This window comes from Lepidochelys kempii, chromosome 26, assembly GCF_965140285.1.
Source record: "Lepidochelys kempii isolate rLepKem1 chromosome 26, rLepKem1.hap1, whole genome shotgun sequence".
In the NCBI taxonomy this organism is placed as follows: domain Eukaryota; kingdom Metazoa; phylum Chordata; order Testudines; family Cheloniidae; genus Lepidochelys; species Lepidochelys kempii.
The window spans coordinates 14260813-14279073 of record NC_136405.1 but is presented as its reverse complement, the minus strand read 5'-3'; the positions used below and the strand labels follow the sequence as shown (position 1 = coordinate 14279073).

The 18261-nt window shown below is 50.2% G+C and overlaps 1 protein-coding gene across 1 annotated transcript; it reads left to right on the top strand.

The window, feature by feature from the left end:
* Positions 1 to 3050: 3050 nt before the first annotated feature.
* Positions 3051 to 17995, top strand: ASTL (astacin like metalloendopeptidase). The gene is made up of 8 exons (XM_073324756.2): positions 3051 to 3134; positions 6637 to 6727; positions 7298 to 7415; positions 8481 to 8662; positions 9328 to 9409; positions 9950 to 10095; positions 17327 to 17593; positions 17901 to 17995. Exons 1-8 carry the CDS (start codon positions 3051 to 3053, stop codon positions 17993 to 17995), a joined length of 1065 nt encoding a protein of 354 aa, XP_073180857.2.
* The last annotated feature ends 266 nt before the right edge of the window (positions 17996 to 18261 follow it).

Below are 18261 nucleotides of genomic sequence, written 5' to 3'. Positions count from 1 at the left end.
GGGTTCAATTCCCCCTTTGCCTGATGGTGGGATAGGGGAGCACCCTCCCTGCTAAACTGTGGGATGTCCCTCAGGGTCTCCTGTTGAATCCCTTCCATTCTGAGGAAATGAGCATGACTGGGCCTGGGGTCTCCCAAGTGGGCACCCTAACCAGCAGCTTGGCCTGATGGTGGGGAGGTGGCTCAGCCTGGCTTGGGGGAGCAGGGCTGCAGGGGGGTGGGCTAGCCTCCCTGAAGGGGGTTCACCCACTGATCATGTAGGATTTGAACAATGGTCTCCATTTTCCTCCACATTGGCCAGAATTTGAATGGGGCTGGACCTAGCAAGCAGCCTCTGAGCATGCCTGACACATGATGCCTGGCTTGTGAATCGCTCTAAGGTTTAGGTGCCCACATGCCTGGAGGGAGGCAGCTGTGTGTGACGTGCCCTGAGGCAGGAACGTGGGTGCTGAGGCACTTACAGGGTTTGGCAGGAGTTTTGTGGATTGCAGCAGTGCCGAACTTGGGACTGAAGCACCCAAGGCTGAGCATTTAGATGCCCAAGTAGCCTTGTGGATCTGGGCCTAAACATCTGTCTCTTGACTAGCTGCCAACTTGCCACTTGCTGATGGCCTTGGTCATGCCACTTAACCTTGTGGTGTGCCTCCATCTCCCTAATGAGGCTGAAACTGCCTAGCGCTTGGGGCAATGGCAAATCCTACAGGGGCTCGAGGCAGTGACTGAACATAATGAGGAAGGAGCTTTGACACTCCTGGTGTAAAATGCCCCACAATTCTCAGGGATTTCCCTCGGATGGTGAGGCCTAAGCTTAGCTACCTTTACAAAGTTCTATATATAAAAGCAGCTGGATAGCTTCATTCTTCAAACTCTGAACCTTATCTCCTGACTCTGCTTGATGTTTCTGAATCTCCTGGGCACTAGTGATATCTAGCTGCTCCCTGCTGAGTGGATGTGGTGCAAATGAATCCTCACTAAACAGCAGCTAACTAGGGCCACTGATACTTCCTTAGTGGTTGAGTGCTATGCACTGAATGTGTGGGCTCTGGAGCATCTGTCAGGGATGGTCAAAATCCAGGGCTTTTCCAAAGGACTTGGCACATTGCTTTGAGGCTTCACCAGCAGTTCCTCTTGTGACCTGTTTCAGAGTAGCAGCTGTTAGTCTGTATCCACAAAAACCAGGAGGACGTGTGGCACCTTAGAGACTAACAAATTTATTAGAGCACAAGCTTTTGTGGGCTACAGCCCACTCCACTGGATCCATAGAATGGAACATAGAGTAAGAAGATATTTATATAAACACACTGGAAGTTGCCATACAAACTGTAAGAGGCTAATTAAGATGAGCTCTTATCAGCGGGGGCGGGGAACTTCATTATCACTACAAATGGCCCATTTAGACAGTTCACAAGAAGGTGGGAGGATACTTAAAGGGTGGGAGGATACTTAACATGGGGAAATAAGAGTCAATATGTGTTAAGTATCCTCCCACCTTCTTGTGAACTGTCTAAATGGGCCATCTTCATTACCACTACAAAAGTTTTTTCCCCCCTGCTGATAATAGCTCATCTTAATTAGCCTCTTACAGTTTGTATGGCAACTTCCAGTGTGTGTATATAAATATAATCTTCTTACTCTGTTTCATTCTATGCATCCGATGAAGTGGGCTGTAGTCCACAAAAGCTTGTGCTCTAATAAATTTGTTAGTCTCTAAGGTGCCACACGTCCTCCCGTTCTTGTGACCTGGGCACTCCAGGGGTGAGACCTTTCAAGAGTTGGAATGGAGGCTCCTGGTGTCTAAAGGCAGCCTTGGTAAAAGTGATGACGACAAGCTGTGAGAACAGCATGCACCTGACTAATCTGGCCTGTACCGCTCCGAGCGGTCTGCTGCCTTTCCTGGCTCCAGTGGGGCCCTGCAAAGCCAATATTGCTGTGGGAGAGGGGGCTGTATTCTAGTCTAGTTTGTCCTGGGTGCGGCTGGTGCTACTTCCATCACAACATGCCCGATTTTGAGACTGCCCTGACCCAGGCCTGACTCTGGGTGGGTGGGTGATCAGCACTCTGAATAGCAGCCCCCTCCATGTGTCAAATCAGGCACCCCGGATCACAAGTCACTCCTGAAACTGCAGCTGGAGCTCAGTGGGTTAGATACTGCTTGGGATGGAATAGACGTGAAACCATCTTGATGGCTGTCCCTGACCTACCCAAGAGGGGGTGGGACTGAAATCTCTAGTAATTTATTTAATCTCCCTCTGTCTAGCTCTCCCTACAGGAGGCCTTGGCAACTCCCTCCAGCTCAGAAATCCTCAACATGCTAGCAGGTGGATTCCCAGCCATACCAATAGTGATGAGATCCTCAACATTAACCAAGGTGGGAAATCCCCTTGTGCTTTGAGGCATTTGTGCCTGCAGATAGCTCTGAATGCTAGAAGCTCATGCTTGCTGGGTCCTGTTCTGCCCAGGTGTCCACGTCTGTATGACCAGGAATGTCATCTTCACACCAGCCAGTGTAGGCAGGCATGCTCCCTGCCTCGGCTGGGGCTCTGCTGATGGTGGCTTATCCCAGCAAGTCTCCAGCAGTGTCTTGGTGGGATATGGGGCCCGCAATTCCCAGAAACCTGAACTGACCCAGCCCATCTCAGGCTTGGGTTAAGTGGCCCAATTGGTGCACCATGTGCCTCTAACCATCTTTCTGAGGCCTAGCAGCTCTTGCTGGGGCTCTGCCTTCCACACCTGTCCCTCCAGACTTGGGAGTGGGCAATGGGATGCCCGTGATAACACAAGCCATGAGAACAGTGGCCAAAAGCACATCTGACCCAATCCCCCTGTGGGGACAAGGGGAAGAGAGTGGTAGTAACTAAGCATGGGCAGTGGACAGCTGCCAAACAGATGGCTGGCTGCCAAGCAGCTGATCTATGCTGACTCCTAACAAACCGGCTGGGTGGAGCTTCCTGGCATCAGGATGCAGGGAATGTTTAGACTCTGGGCTGGCTGCTCACCTGGTGATGCAAGCAGGTGAGGTACCTGCCCCCGAACCATGGGGTGATTCAAATGATGGGGATTCTCCTACTTCCAGAGCTCATTCCTCCAGAAGCACCAGAAAGCAGCTTCCTGCTGGAGGGGGACATCATCAAGGTGGTGAGTGACCCTCCAGGGGGTGAGGGGTGAATCCATTTGGAGGAGGGATGGTTAACAAGGCAGGATCATGAGGCCATATCTGTTGGCAGGCCTCTAACCCTGAGCAGGGTGCTGCTGACAGAGGTGGCAGAACTGGATCAAGGATGGGGACCCCTACTGATGTGCCAAACCGTAGGTCAGTGCATTTGCTACAGCAGCGTTAAAGCAAGAGGCACACCCTGCCCTGGGGAGAAGGGAAGCCCAGAGGAATAGTCAGCAGGGGCACAGACAGCCCTCCCAACTCGTCTAGTGTCTTGGCTTTCCTTTTAAAATCTCTCTAGCTGTTGCCGTGGCAAAGAACAAACTCGATGGAAAACAAGTTCCACCGATGCAGAGACGTTTCACCCCCTTACCTATTGTTTGCAGAGGGCCTGAACAGCCCCATTTGTTTAACGAGTGCTAAATCGGCTATTGTGTGGCGATTTAGATGTCAGTATTCACTATTTTCACTGCTCGGCACATGTAAGAAAACCAATGCTTACGCTGGTGTTACAAAGTGTGGGGAGAATGACCCCTGAAGATGTGGATGTCTCTGCTGTGCAAGGGGGAGACTGTTCATTCCCCTGCAGGAGGGGTGGGCGGTTGGCTTCCAGAAATCTAGGCATGGGGACCAAAAGGGTCCTCTGAGCCTTGCATTTCCCTGCACTGGTCCTGTTAGAAGATTGCATTGACATGAAATAATATCAAATTATGAAGGAGGAATATAAAAAACAAGTATGTAGGGACAATTAGGAAGACCAAGGTGACAAACAAGATCAAACTAGCTAGGGGCATAATGTGAACAAGAATATCTTACAAATTCATTAGAAGCAAGAGGGAGACCAAAGACAGGGTGGCAGGCAGACAACTCAAGGAGGACTAATGGAAAATGCTGCAGTGGCCAAAATGTTAAATGCCTTTTCACCAAAAAAATAAGCAGTAATTGGATGACTAATATGGTAAACATCAGTGTAAATGGGGTAGGATCTGAGCCTAACATAGGAAAACAAGTTAAGAATTATTGAGGCCAGGTCTACGTTACAGACCTATATCAATATAACTCTGGCATTCAGGGGTGTGAACTCCCCCCTGGAGATATGGGGGGGGGGAATGTCTATGGGAACAGCTCTCCCATCAGCATAGTAGCATCTTCAATGAGGTGGTCCAGCTGCAGCTGTGCTCCTGGACATGAAGACAAGCCCCAAAACAAGCTGGCTGTCTTGCATCCTAGAATAGTTAAACACCTGGCTGAAGAGATGGGTCCTTAACAATTTCTGAGAAGTCAAGGAGGATGGAGAGATCCCAGAGGACTAAAAAGGGGGCAAATATAGTGCCCACCTACAAAAGGGGAAGGACAACCATGGGATTGTAGACTAGTCAGTTTAACTTTGGTACCCAGAAAGACAACGGAGCAAATAACCAGTTTGCAAGCACGTAGAAGAAAATAAAGTGATAAGTAAGTCAGCATGGATTTATCAAGAACAAATTCCTGTCAAAGAAGGATTTTAGGTAGGTTTGACAGGGTAAGAAGCCTTGTGAATAGGGATGAAGCAGTAATGGCTATATCTTGACTTTAGTAAGGCTTTTGATATGGTCTCATGTGGCCTTCCCATAAACTAAAACGTAGCCTAGATGAACCTACCATTAGTCAGGTGCACAACTGGTTGGACAAGTGTACTCAATGGTTCAGAGTCAAGCTGGAAGGGCACATTGAGTGGAATTCTGAAGGGATCTGTCCTGGATTTAATGCCAATCACTAATTTACTCTCCATGGCATTATCCAAGTCATTTATTAAACTTAAAATTTTGTGGTGGATACCACACTGAGGGGTTGCAAGCACTTCAGAGGACAGGATTAGAATTCAAAATGATCTTGACAAACTGGAGAAATGGCTTGAAAGAAATAGGATGAAACGCAACAAGGACAAATGCGAGATATGACGCTTAAGAGGGAATGAGTTGTCCCAAATACAAAATGGGAAGGGACTGCCTAGGAAGTACGGCAGAAAGGCTTGGTGTTATAGTGGATCTCAGACTTAATGAATCATCAGTGTTTGGTGGTTTGCTGCCTTTTGCAACAATATTACATCATTCTAGGATTTATTGGCAGGATTGTTGTAAGCAAGACACAAGCGGCTTTCTACAGCACAGATAAGTAGGGTCCTACCAAATTCATGGTTTGTTTTGGTTAACTTCAGCCATAGGATTTTAAAAATTGTAAATTTCATGATTTCTGTTTGAAATCTAAAACTTCAGTGTTGTAATTGTAGGGATCCTGCCCAAAAAAGGCATTGTGGGGTGGCAACAAAGTTATGGGGGGGGGGGAGGGGGGGTTTGCAGTACTGTTGCACTGACTTCCGAGCCAGGCACCCAGCCGACAGCGTCGCTCTCCGGTTGCCCAGCTCTGAAGGCAGCACAGAAGTAAGGGTGGCAATTCCATGACCCCACTAAAATAACCTTGCAACCCCACAACTCCCTTTTGGATCAGGACCCTGAATTTGAGAAACGCAGATCCTACAGGAGACCTGTATAGTATAGGCTAAGAGCACACACAACAGACTTCATGGGGGGAGAACAGATTTCAGTCGGTGACATGTTTGACGGAGCCCTACTGATGAGGCCTCAGCTGCAGTATTATGTTCAGTACTGGGCCCTAAGCTCCAGGAAAGATGGGGACAAATTGGAGAATGTCCCCAGAAGAGCAACAAAAATGAATAAAAATCTAGAACACATGGGTTTATTTAGTCTAGAGAAGTCTGCGGGAGATAGGCCTCAAGTACATGAAAGGTTCTTAAAGAGTAGGCTGATTGCTCTCCTTAACACTGAGGATGGGACAAGGGGCTTAAATTGTAGCAAGGGAGACTTAGGTTAGACATTAGGGACAAACTTACTAACTGTCAGGGTAGTTTACCTAGGGAGGTTGTGGAATCTGTCATTGGAGGTTAAGAACAGGTTATGTGAACACCTGTGACAGGTGGTCTAGACTGGATGACCTATAGAGGTCCCTTACAACCCTACATTTCTGTGACTTCAGGGCTTATCAATACTTCTCCCATCAGATTCTGGCTGGAGCAGTGTTCAGCTCCAAGGACCTGATTCATGTGAGCTGCAGCCATATGAGCTGCAATGGTGTGTATGTGATGGGACTAAAACACAATAACCACTTCACAATGTGAACACAGCAGCAGTACGGGGGGGCTCTCAATGTAGAAGACATGAGATTGCTTCTCCTTGTGGTTCACTCTGTCCTTTCCCTCTGTTCCCAGTATGTGCAGCTTGCAGCAGCTAGTACAGTTAAATTGTATTATGTGACAGCCACTGACTAAACTTGACTAGCTGGTAATAGGTGTTCAGGGAGGAACATAGGAGGGGGCACACTCAAACTTGGCAGGTTCCTCTGGTCTCAGTGGGGCTAATGGTTGGAGAGTCCAAGCCTATGGACACCTGCCCACCAAACCAGCATGTTTCTCTTCTCCTGCTCCAGAGTCCTTTCAGAGTGTTTTCATCTGCAAGCCCAAAATGGCCAAAGAGAGGAGGAACTGTCCAAATTCCCTACATAATCTCCTACAAATACGGTAGGTGGCGTCTAGTGCTCAGAAGCCCTTTCCTGGAGGGCAGGTTCCAGGTCCGGGATGACCAGCACTAGATAGAGACCTCCAGGAGAATCCCTGGAGCGCAGAAAGGTGCCTATAACAAGCAACAGCTGGCCTTTAGCACTACAGTCCTGAAAGCCCAGAACAAAGTAACCTTCTTGCCCATCTGGCTGTGGTTTCTCTCCCATCCAGTAGGAACACAGACTTGCGCTGCCTGGCCCTCTATGGAAGGGGTTTCATTAGGGACTAATCACTGACTTATCAGACTTCCTACACCAGTTCAGAGGTGGCTTGGGTCACCAGTTCCAGAGAGCTCCTGTCCCTCCAGGAACCCTGCGTGTCCCACTAGCCACAAAGCTGAATGCTGGAAATGGTCACCTGGTGTTGAACCACTTGCCTGGTTTATGTGGCATTACGCTGCCCCTGTCACCTGACTGGAGCCACTAGTGGGGAAGCTGGTAGGGCTGGAGCTCCACGGCTCAGATGGGATGTGGTGATGCAGGGGAGTCCTCTAGAGGACATGACACTGAAGCACCTCTCTCCTTCCCCCAGACAAGCCTAGTGTGAAGATCCTCAAGGAAGCATTTGCAGACTTCGCAAAGTTCACATGCGTCAAGTTTGTCCCATACTCGTACCAGAGAGATTTTGTCTCCATCATGCCGATGGCTGGGTTAGTACTGAACCTGAGCGGGTAACTTATTAACTGCCTCCACGGTAGTGCAGAAAAACCCCTGCGCTTGCTTCCTGCTCACTCATCCAGGCTTTACCTTGTGGTTGTCCTAGGCTGCCTATGCAAACTCCTCTCTGGCTGGTATTATCAACCCCTCATCTGAAGTTTGATTTTTTTTTTTTCCCCCTTCAGTAAAATTCCTGAAGCAAGCCCCAGCTCCTCCTAAGAAGCTGGGGAGCAGCACTGAACTTTCTCTCTGCTGGAGAGAACTAGCAGAAACTCATTGGTGCAGTACTGCAACCCCTTGCTAGTCAGCAGCAAGAACTTCACCTGGGCCCTTTAGCACCCAAACATGAGCTCCTCCTACTTCTACAGCCCCTCTTATCCTCTGGAGGGGGCCATGATGCTCCTAGCCAGTGTAACATCCCTCTTCTCCCAGGTGAGAGAGAGCAGCCCATCCAACAGGCTGGAAGCATTCACATTCAGCAGGGCTTGAACAGGGGACCCCTGCAGTCCTAGGAACTCGAGTCTCATCTCTTCTCCCCAGCACAGGAGCCCTCAGCAGTCTGTTTCTGCTCATGTGACCTCCCAAGCTCTTGGGTGAAGAGCTTGCCAGCCATGTGACAGAGCAAGCTGGCAACCCCAGCAGGTCCCATGGATGGGGTGGAGGTGGCTGTCTGCTCTGAGTTGGGTCTGCAGAACTCCTACTGAGCTGAATGGCAAAGCTGTCAGATGGGGCAACTTCTCCAATGCCAGGACAGTCTCTAGCTTGGCACTACCCCTTCTGGCTTGTAGAGATGCTAGGAGCTCTCAAACTGGACCTGCCTGAAGTCCAGAGTGGGAACTGAGGGCCAGATCATGCCCTTGGGTGGATTTACACTGGTATAACCAAATCAGTGCAGTTCCTGATTGGAACTGTGGAAGCTCCATGGATGGGCTGAGTTCAGCCCTTGGTTGCAAGACTAAACTACACCTTTGCTGCCTTAGTCATGTTGCAGGGGCTGTTCTGCTTGGCAGGGTGGCCCCCCTCCCCTTCCCTGAACATCTGTCTCTGGTTCACACTAGGTGCTTCTCCAGCGTTGGACGCACTGGTGGGATGCAGGTGGTCTCCCTAGCACCTGCTTGCCTCAGAAGGGGGAAAGGGGTGACTCTGCACGAACTCATGCATGTGGTGGGTTTCTGGCATGAGCACTCCAGGGCTGACCGGGACAAGTACATTAGCATCTCCTGGAATGAAATCTTGACTGGTAAGTCCCCTGTCCCCTCTGCTGCCCAAGTCTCACCATTCCGGATGAGCTCTCCTGAAAGCAACCAGTGACTTGGAGAAAGATATTGCAGAAGTTGGAAGGAGCCTGTCTCCACTCTCTACCTCCATAGCTGATCAAATGTATTCCTTTGGGGAAAACAGAGGGAGTCCCCTTCTCACCCCACTAACACAGCCCAAGCTCCCACTGCTGGACACCTGGGATCTCCAGTGTAGGATGGTGCTATTGCATGTAGAAATAAACTCCAGTTTCATCTGGGTGGGAGTACATGTATTTCCAGACTTTGGAATTTTTGTTCTGCACATCAGTAGGAGATGCTGGACTTTAAAGCCCCTTTCATTAAGAAGCAAAGCCACTTAGATGGGGGGGGGGGAGGGGAGATGCTTATTCTAACAGACCAGGAGGGACTATCTAGATGGAGATGCCAAGCAGTCAGTGTGTGTGGGGCAGAAGTATGTAATGCAAATTTAACTGCATCCCACTGCTCTCTTCCATGAGGGACCAGAAGAGCTGCAATTGGAAGGGCATCACTGTTGCACTGTCCAAGTGCTGCTGTACAGAGGGTACTGCAAGTCCCAGTCAATTCTCCCTGAGGCTGGGGTTTTAGGCTGTTGGAGTAGATCTGTTACACGCCTCTTGCCTTACAGGCTTTGAAATTAACTTCATGAAATCCTGGAATAGCAACATGTTGGTGAATTATGACTATTCCTCAGTCCTGCACTATGGCAGGTAAGCACCATACAAGCACGAGGTGGAGTCAGGCCATTGGCAGCGCTCCCAAGGCTGCCGGCTTGTTCTCCAGAACTTCAGTTCTCAGCTCTCAAGGATGCAAATAGAAATCACTCTTAAACGTGGAAGGACTATAAACCAATACAGTGGTGCCTGCCTGAGTTTGCAGAGAGCCCAAAATAGCTGAGGGGCAAACTGCCCCATTCATCAGAGATGTTGACTTGGGTGCCCAATGACTAACATTGCTAGCTATCTCGCTGCTATCAAAGCATGTCAGTCAGTCATATTCTCTCTGCTGCAAGTGGTATATCAGTCATGAATGGGTGGTGCTTGGGAGGGAGCCGCCTCTCAATCCAAGCCAGGAATAGTGCATCCTTCAAGAACAAAAGGAGAATGAGTCTAGGTAGATGCTTCTCACCACCAGACAGGATAGGGAAGCTTCTAACCACCTCTCCAGTTACCTTGCCTGCTTGGGACATCTCTGCTTCTCCATGGATTACTTGGCCTCCTGACAAATTATTCCTCACTTCTTAATTCTAGGTATGCCTTTAGTATGACAGGCTTGCCCACCATCATACCACTCTCCGATCCTCATGTTGCTCTTGGACAGAGGTGGAATCTGAGCAGTTCGGACATTGCCAGAGTCAACAAACTCTACAAATGTTCTCCGACTCTGACAGAACCAGGTAGGGAGGAGCTGGGTGCCTTCTGTGCAGTGCTTACCCAAAAGGGCTTCCCCTGGGGGAGGGGCATAGTGCATTGGGGGCAGTAATGCTTCAAAGCACTTGGGCACAAACCCCTTTGTAAGGGCCTGGGGAGTGGGTTCTCACCTGTGGGAACAGCTAGGTTTGGGGAGGTGGCCTGAAGGGGAAGAGGGGTACAGGAACAGGGCCCACATCAAAATGGGGGGCATGGATTAAGATTAGGGTGGCTAATTCTCTACAGAACAGATACTGCATAACAAGCCCCTCTTATAGAACTAGTAACATGCACTTGGCATTAGAGTATACTGCAGCCATCCTTGGCATGTTGCATAGCTTAACATGACCCAGTTGAGACAATGTAGGTACATGAATGGATCTCTGCTCCAAACTTTTCTCTTTCCAGAAAGCCCAACAGAAAGTACCACCCAAGAGACTATAACGGACTTCCTCTCGAATGAGCTGGAACCTTGCCCAACAGAAGGGGAAATCAAAGTATCCACCCCCTCTCCCACTGCAGGAGCCTCCTCTCCAGGAACCAAACCCCCTGAAACAGTCCAATCTGCAAGGAGGCCCACGAGACAAACGACAAGTGCACCCAGAGCAGGGACAGAGGAGCTCATGGGCAGAACTCCAATGGAGAGTGAAGGCCTAAGTGTCTCACTGGCTGAACACCCCATAATGGAGTCAGAGACATTTGAACCTACAAGGCTGTCTACCCATGGCATGACTTATCTGGAGGCTACTGGGAAGTCCCCTCCACCTCACATGGAAATGGGGACTATAGGTGCTGAGAGGAAACCTCTGATTCCTACAGAGGAAACTTCACTCCTGGGAACGGAATCCATTAAAGAGCCTGACTTTACTACAGTACTGGCCCCTCCTTTAGGACTTGCTTGGCTCTCTGAAGTGACAAATCACCATGGGAAGGCAGTGGAGGGACTAGATACTACTGAAATTCCTACAGATGCTCTTACAGGGCTTAAATTCCCAGAACTGGTATCTCCTGCTAGAGTTGCCCCTGTGGAGACCAGGGGCACCAGGCCAAGTGATGTGGGAATAGCAGAGACTACAAGCATCCAAGGAACAGAACTGGCCTATCACTCTACCTATATGGCACAGAAGGGGCCCTCTCCAGCAACTGAAGTTGGAGTGGTGACCTTGTCTTCAAACCAAACACAGTCTCTGGAGATTCAAACTGAGTTGGCCACAGCAGAGATCACTAGCCCCTCAGAGGAGAGTTTAGGGACCTATACAGCAGTATCTCTATCTCTGGGACCAACGCCCACTGAGCAAGTAAGTGTCACAGAAACCCCACATCCAACCAGCACTGAGAAAAGGACCACTAACCTAGCCAGTCTGCTGAGTGCCAAATCCATAACCACCAGGACCAGGTCTGCCCCAACTTGGGAGACTCCATCTGCAGAAACAGACACTCTCACTGTGAGGTATGCTACAGAGCAGACTTCTCTGCGACCCCCTGTACAGAACTGGACTAGCAGCCCAACTAAGCAGGGAAACCAGCCTGCAAGCAGCCAGGTATACAGCCCAGGGAGTCATGAGCAAAGCACCCTTGCCATTCCTACCAGTGGCATTACAGAGACTGAGCCCACAGAAGAGATGCAACCTACATCATTAACTACCTCCTTTGAGATGGTTCAGAACCACACAATTTACCCAGTGGAAATAGGCGTGCAGGGGACCACAACTAGGCAGAAAAAAGATACAGCCTTGCCTTCATCAGGAATTGAAACCTCCTATCTAGCACCTCCTACAAAAGCTACCACCTCCATGGAGACCCAAACCGAACTGGGATTTGTAGCAGCCACAAAAGTCAAAGCCAGCTACCGAGATGGCTCTCCTAGTGTACCAGAAGGGACTTACTTTCCAGTGACCAAAGCGAAACTAGCTAAGTGTGCTACAGAAACAGAGACCCTTCCAGTGGATTGGGGCTCCCAAGCCTCTGAACCAGCTGAGATTGGCATGCAAGCAACTAAAACCAACTACAGAAATAAAGAGAGGGTGCACATTGATACATTATTTCCTGTTGGAGGAACATCACCCACATACACAACGCCCTCTCTGGGGGCTTCTGAAAACCCAATAACAAACCCATCCAAGGCACAACCTACAGAAGCCACAAGAAGTGAGGCTAGAAACCAAGCTACCTTGTCCACCAGAAGCTCACCGGAGATGGGGGTACAAGAAGCCAGTAACATTCCTCCAAACAGAAGGAGAGGACTAACCTATACACCTGCTTCTGTGTCAGCCTCCTCCACAGCAACTGAATTTCGGTTCATGGAATGTCCGACAAGGGAAGTGTCAGGCCTGGGAACTCCAGTGGCTCAAGCCAGCAGACCAAGTGAGAGGGTAACTACAGGAGTCTCGCCTGCTTGGACAGAAGCTAAAGACCAATTTAGCTCTTCTGGAACAAGGGAGGCAACTCTCTTTCCAATGAGCAGAGCTACAGAAAAGCTGTATTCTACCCAGATTATCGAGTCGCCGGAGTCTGCCAGCCTACCTGAGGTGGAGATAAAGGAACACCGTGTCAGTTACAGGATGGAGGTAGGACTAGTCACACTTACTCCTCCACAGTCAAGACCAAGGACTGCACTGGTGCCATCTATAGAAATGCCTAAGCTGACAATTCCTGAGAAACTGACCCCTGTCCATACTGAACCCACAACTAACAAAGCCCAAACTGGTATAAAAAATACCAGTCTATCCTTACAAACAGAGCCCACCAAAGCAGTATATCCTACAGAGGGACCCTCACAGCTGCAGGCTTCACCTCAGACTTTTGGCTCAATTGAACGAAGACTCAAAACTTCAAGTAAGCAACAAATGCATGCAGCTGTGAGTTCTGGGGAAAGCCTGACACCCCTGGAAGGGATTCCTACAGCTTCCATGTCTGCATGTGAGCTGTGCCATTCTACAAAAGCTCTATCCACTCAAGCTTCTGAGACCCCTACACATAGATCAGAGGAGGCTAAAGGAAAAACCTTCCCTCTCCCCATGGGAACAACACTGCCTGCAGAAAACACAACTTACATGACCCCTTCTGCCATGGAAACTTCAGAGAGTCCTGTAACTGAGCTACAAATTACAGAAGCGTCATTAGCTCAGCCACCTCACTCTACCCACATAGAAAGAACAAGCTTTCCCACAGCCAACCCATCGGAAGCTGTGAACACTCCTGAGACACCAACCACTCACTCTATTCTCACCTGGGAACCCATAGCCCAAGTAGGGTATAGAAAGCAAATGACTTGGTTCCCAAAGACAAGCCCATTGAATGCAGAGCATTCGACTAAAAGAACCTCTTTGGAGGATACTGCTGAGCCAGGGCTTGTGGAAACGACTGGCAGTGGATTGGAAGCTGAAGAACATGGCTCTCCAGTAGAGAGAACCTCCCCTGCACTGAGTGAAGCCCCAGAAGTAACATTCCCTCCAGAGACTTCAACAACCAACTCAGCTGAAATGGGTGTTCAGGAAGCAATAATCACCCCTAGAAAGAGAAGCAGATGGGTCAGTCACACAGCTCACTCCATAGAGAGAATTTCACTGGCTGCAACTGAACCCACATATGTAATGGTCCCTGAGGAACCTGGCAACCCAACAATCGGCACTGAAGCTGGAAACCAGCTGAGATTGTCCATATCCAGCAGCAGAACTGAGATGGGAGCCCATGGATTCAGAGGTGAGCCCAAAAAGGAAGGAAGAAGACCCAGCCCTACAGTCCCTTCTGCAGGAAGAATAGAGTCCCGAGAAGTGGAGCCATCTCTCAAGAGCAAAGCCATGCTCCTTCAGGGAAGTAGGCTCAGGAAAGGCCTGTTCCTCTGGAAACAAACCCAGCCATTTCTGGGAATGAAATCTACTGAATTGGTGACAACCACAGAAGAATCTCCACTCCTTACTGAGACCTGGCAGCTGCACCAAGCACAGACAGGTACCAGTGCTCCTGCTATGCTGTCCCTAAGAACAGAACAGGCCACAGGGGCTCATCCTGCTAGGGAGGAGACCTCTCTGGTCCCTCCACAACTGACTCCTGCCTCCCCTGAGTCAAACAAGCTTAGGAGCTACAGAGCAACACCTGCCACAAGCCTCGATGGAGAGGAGGTTGCACCAAGTATCTTGGCTGTCGAGAGAGCTCCCTCAACAAGAACTACCAACCTCCAACCTCTAGAAGAGAGCAGGACAAGCCGCCCAGTTGAAAGGGGAGTACAGGAGGCTGAAAGCCATCAGAAGAAAGGTAGCGAGTACAGTCATGCTCTTGCTAGGGAGAGTTCGCCTGCAGGAACTGAACAGTCTTGTAAAATGGTGCTGGCTACAAAAGCAACAGGGGATGAAGGGATGGGGATAGCAACACACGTGCGAGGAACAGAAGGTAGAGAGCAGCATGCTGCCCCTGCAATGGAGGGAATGCTACCTGTGGACACTGAAACAGAAGGCTTGGCCCCCTTTTCAGAGGCACTTGGGACTCAAACCACTAATGCCGTTGAGGTGGTGGGTACAAGAGAAGCCCCAAGCAGCCTCAGAAAAGGGGGCAGAGGAGAAATGTCTAGGCTGACTCCCACTGGAATGCCAGCAGCAGTTGAGAGACACGTGGAACCTTCAAAAGTAACGTCCGCCACAGGGCGTCTTGAGACCCAAACCATCAGCCGCCTGGAGTTGGCAACGATGACTATCCCGTTCAGCCAAAGGAAAGCTTGTCCGACAACCGAAGAAACTAACTCGCCAATGACTGAAGTGGTGTACAGACCATTCCTGGAGGCTCCGACCAAACCCACTACCCGAGCTGTGTTGGGGCTGAAAGAAGCCCAGAAGAGCCCCAGAAAGCAGGGTAGGGTGTCCATTCCTGCAGAGGGAACTAAAGCCACCCATGTAAAGCCCTCGCTGGGGCCTTGGGCACCTCTGGAAACAAACCCAAGCACTGGGACAGCAAAGACTACAACCATGGGTGCTAGACTCCACAACACCGCACCTGTTCTCGGCACCTCAACTGAGGTGAATGGGCAAGAAGCCACAAGCAGCCATGAACAGAGAAAGGGAGGACACCCCTACGCTGCCACCCCTGCTGGCACGTGGCCTGTAACAAGGGAGTCGGAACACAGAGGGCAGAGAACCCTTGTTCAGGAGACCCAATCCCTCAGCCCACATGGGAGAGGCACCACATCAACTCAGGCCGGAGCCCCAAACCTCCCTCCCACCAAAGAGGGAACTCCCATTGCAGACACAACTACTGAAGTCGTGCGTTCCACCAGGGTGATGCTGCCGCTGGAGGCTCTTGAAAATAAGACGGCTAGTCTAAGAGAGGTGGCAATAAAGGAAGAAACTAGTAGTCATCAAGAGGAAGGTGGCCTGTCTACTACCCAGCCTCCACCTTCAGGCACCCTAAGCGCTGAAACAGCTGAGCAAGTGCAGTCGACACAAGTAAATGAGCAGATGCTTCCTGAGAACTGGCCCACCAGTCACCCTGAACGGGGAACAGGCAAACCCACAACTAACGCAACCCAAACCAGTCTAACTTCAAGGGGTGGGGGGCCTTCCCTAGAAGCAGTGACCCACTGGTTTGATCTTGCAGAGGGCACCTCACTGTGGCAGGCTTCACCACACCAAACTTTCAGCCCAACCGAACTTCAAATAGAAACTCTAAGCAGCCAAGAAACACCTGCCATGATCCTCCACAGGGAAGAATATGGCCAAAACCCTAAGGCCCCAGAAGGGACACAACCCGCAGAAACAGAAGCGTCAAAACTACTAGGGTTTTTTACAAAGACTGTATCCATGCAGTCTCCTGAGACCCCAACACAGAGACTAGAGGTCAGTGTCTTCCACAAAAAGAGAGGCAGTGGAAAACCCTCTCTTTTCTCCATAGAAACAACACGGTCTGCAGAAAATGAGACTTACATGGCATCTTCTCCCAAGACAGCACTTGGTATGGAAGCTTTGACAGGTCAAACTGAGCTGGGAACTGCAGAAGTTTCACTAGCCCAGCTGCTTGGCTCTTCTACACCTGCAGAGAGAGCTCGCTTTCCAGGGGCTGAAGCAACAGAAGCTGGGAACTTTATTCCCAGCAACAGTACAGAGACTCAAACCATACTCCCAGGTGAGACCAGGGAACTAATTCCAACAGCAAGGACTCCATCTGCAGGAACTGAAGCCACAGGACAGTCTTATTCTACCACAGTGAAGGCTGCTGAGACCCCTAGCAGCCCAAGTGAGAGGGGGTACACAGCCACAGGTGGCTATAGAAAGAAAAATGGAGAACAAGCCTATACCCATTCTCCTATTGGAAGCATGTCTTCTGCAGGAAGTGACACAACTCATGCCAGTCCCGTTGTGTGGCCTCCTTACAACCAAACTTCACTGGCTTCCACAGTGCCTGTGAAGACTCCATTTGAGTCTGGCGCTCCATCTCCTCTTGGAGGAATTCCACCTGGAGAAGTGGAACCTACATATATTGGATCTTCCCTTGAGACCCAAACTGCAAGCCCACCAGCAGGGGGTAATGGTGGGAAATACACTCTCTCTGCTGATGGAGGCGTAACACCAGCGGGTCACTGGGATCTGGGAAATGAAATCTCTGCCCTAGAACAGCACTCCAGTCTGTCTGAAAAATGGGCTCTCAACGCCACCAAACTGGCCAATGGTGAACTGTCAACCCCACAAGCACAGGTTCACAGAGAGAACACTACCACCTGCTCTGCAGCAGGAGTGATGCCAACCCCAGGCTCTAAAGAAGCACATGGCATAAAAGTGACACAACTGAAACAAGCTTTTCAAAAGCACCCCAGTAACCTGTTTGCAGTGGACCCAGAGCTCCTACACCTTGTTGGCAAGAGGTCCTTGCCAGATACAGAGGAAAGTCCAGCCCTGCCCCATGACAGCAATCCAGACCTCGAAGTGATTACTCTGACCCATGGACACCAAAAAATGCAGAGTCCCCTGTTTTCAAACAGTCTAGAAAAACTAAGGGCAAAGGTTCTAGAAGCATTCCAAAAGCAGCATGCCCTGTTGCCAGAGTTTCAAACGTCCCCTGTCACTGGATTCTATCCAGCTGCAAAAGAGATCAGGAGTGTTCCTTGGGGGCTTGAGACCAGTACCTCTGATTCCACTCCTGACCATAAGCATGGGCTCTTCAGACCTAGAGAGCTTCTCTTCGCAGGCAGGGAAAAGGCAACTAGCCAGACTCCATTCCTGCTTTCTGCCAAAGCCGTGCAGGCACCAGCATCCCCTGCCATGGACAAACCTATTGCAGCTCCTCCGCAGTCTGGCTCTGGTAAACATGCACACCAAAATCTACCGGCTCAGAAGGCTACAGTGCCGCCTGGCTGGCAGGTCTGTGACTTTGAGAAGGACCTGTGTAGCTGGCAGCAGAGTGATACTGATGACTTTGACTGGATACTTGCTGGGGAGAGACCTTCTGCTAGATCAGCAATTGGCAACCTCTCTGAAGAAACCCATTATTCTCCCTCCAGAGGTAAGTTCTGCTCTCTCGGCCCCTCTCTGAGCAGTGGGGTGGGAGTCACTATCTGCCCTGTGGGATCCAGGAGTGACATGGTTAACCAGCCCTTGTGGGGAGCAGGCCAGGTACCACATCAAGACATGAAGCCTTTATCAGCTGAGTCATAGAGCCTAATACCAGGGGGGTCTGCATTGGGACAGACTGGCATCTGCTGCCTGGCAGCCTCCCCTTCTGGTGACTGGTAGCCTGCTCAGCAGGAGGAAAGGAGCCATGGCAGATTAAGCATGTTGCCCTCTGACCAGCACTGCTTGGCTGATCACAGGGAAAGCTCGTATTGCAAGGGAAAGCTCCCTCTTGTATGAGGGCTGGAAGTGCTCGGCTTTGCACCTGGCTATAGGCCCACAAGGACCAAAGTAGCTGGTACAACTCAGGCATAGTCTCACCCCAGTCCTTGCAGTGATTTTTTTGCAAGAGTGGAAGCTGAGCAATGGGAGAAGGGACTCTAACAAAACCCTAGAGTCAAGTAACCCAACTATCCACTGACTCCCATTTGGAGAAAGGAAGTCTGAATGAGACCACACATTAGAAAGCAAGGTGTGGCGTCCAACTCCTGAGACTTTCCCAGAGAGCCCCTGGCAAAACCATCAAAGATCAGTGATGAGCAGAGTTGGTATTCCAATTCT

Excerpts from the sequence above, each read along its gene's own strand:
- ASTL (XM_073324756.2), top strand. The coding sequence starts at position 3,051 with ATGGGGATTCTCCTACTTCCAGAGCTCATTCCTCCAGAAGCACCAGAA. Across the intron at positions 7,416-8,480 it reads TCCATCATGCCGATGGCTGG|GTGCTTCTCCAGCGTTGGAC; the intron begins GTTAGTACTGAA and ends GGTTCACACTAG. Across the intron at positions 17,594-17,900 it reads CCATTATTCTCCCTCCAGAG|GGAAAGCTCGTATTGCAAGG; the intron begins GTAAGTTCTGCT and ends GGCTGATCACAG.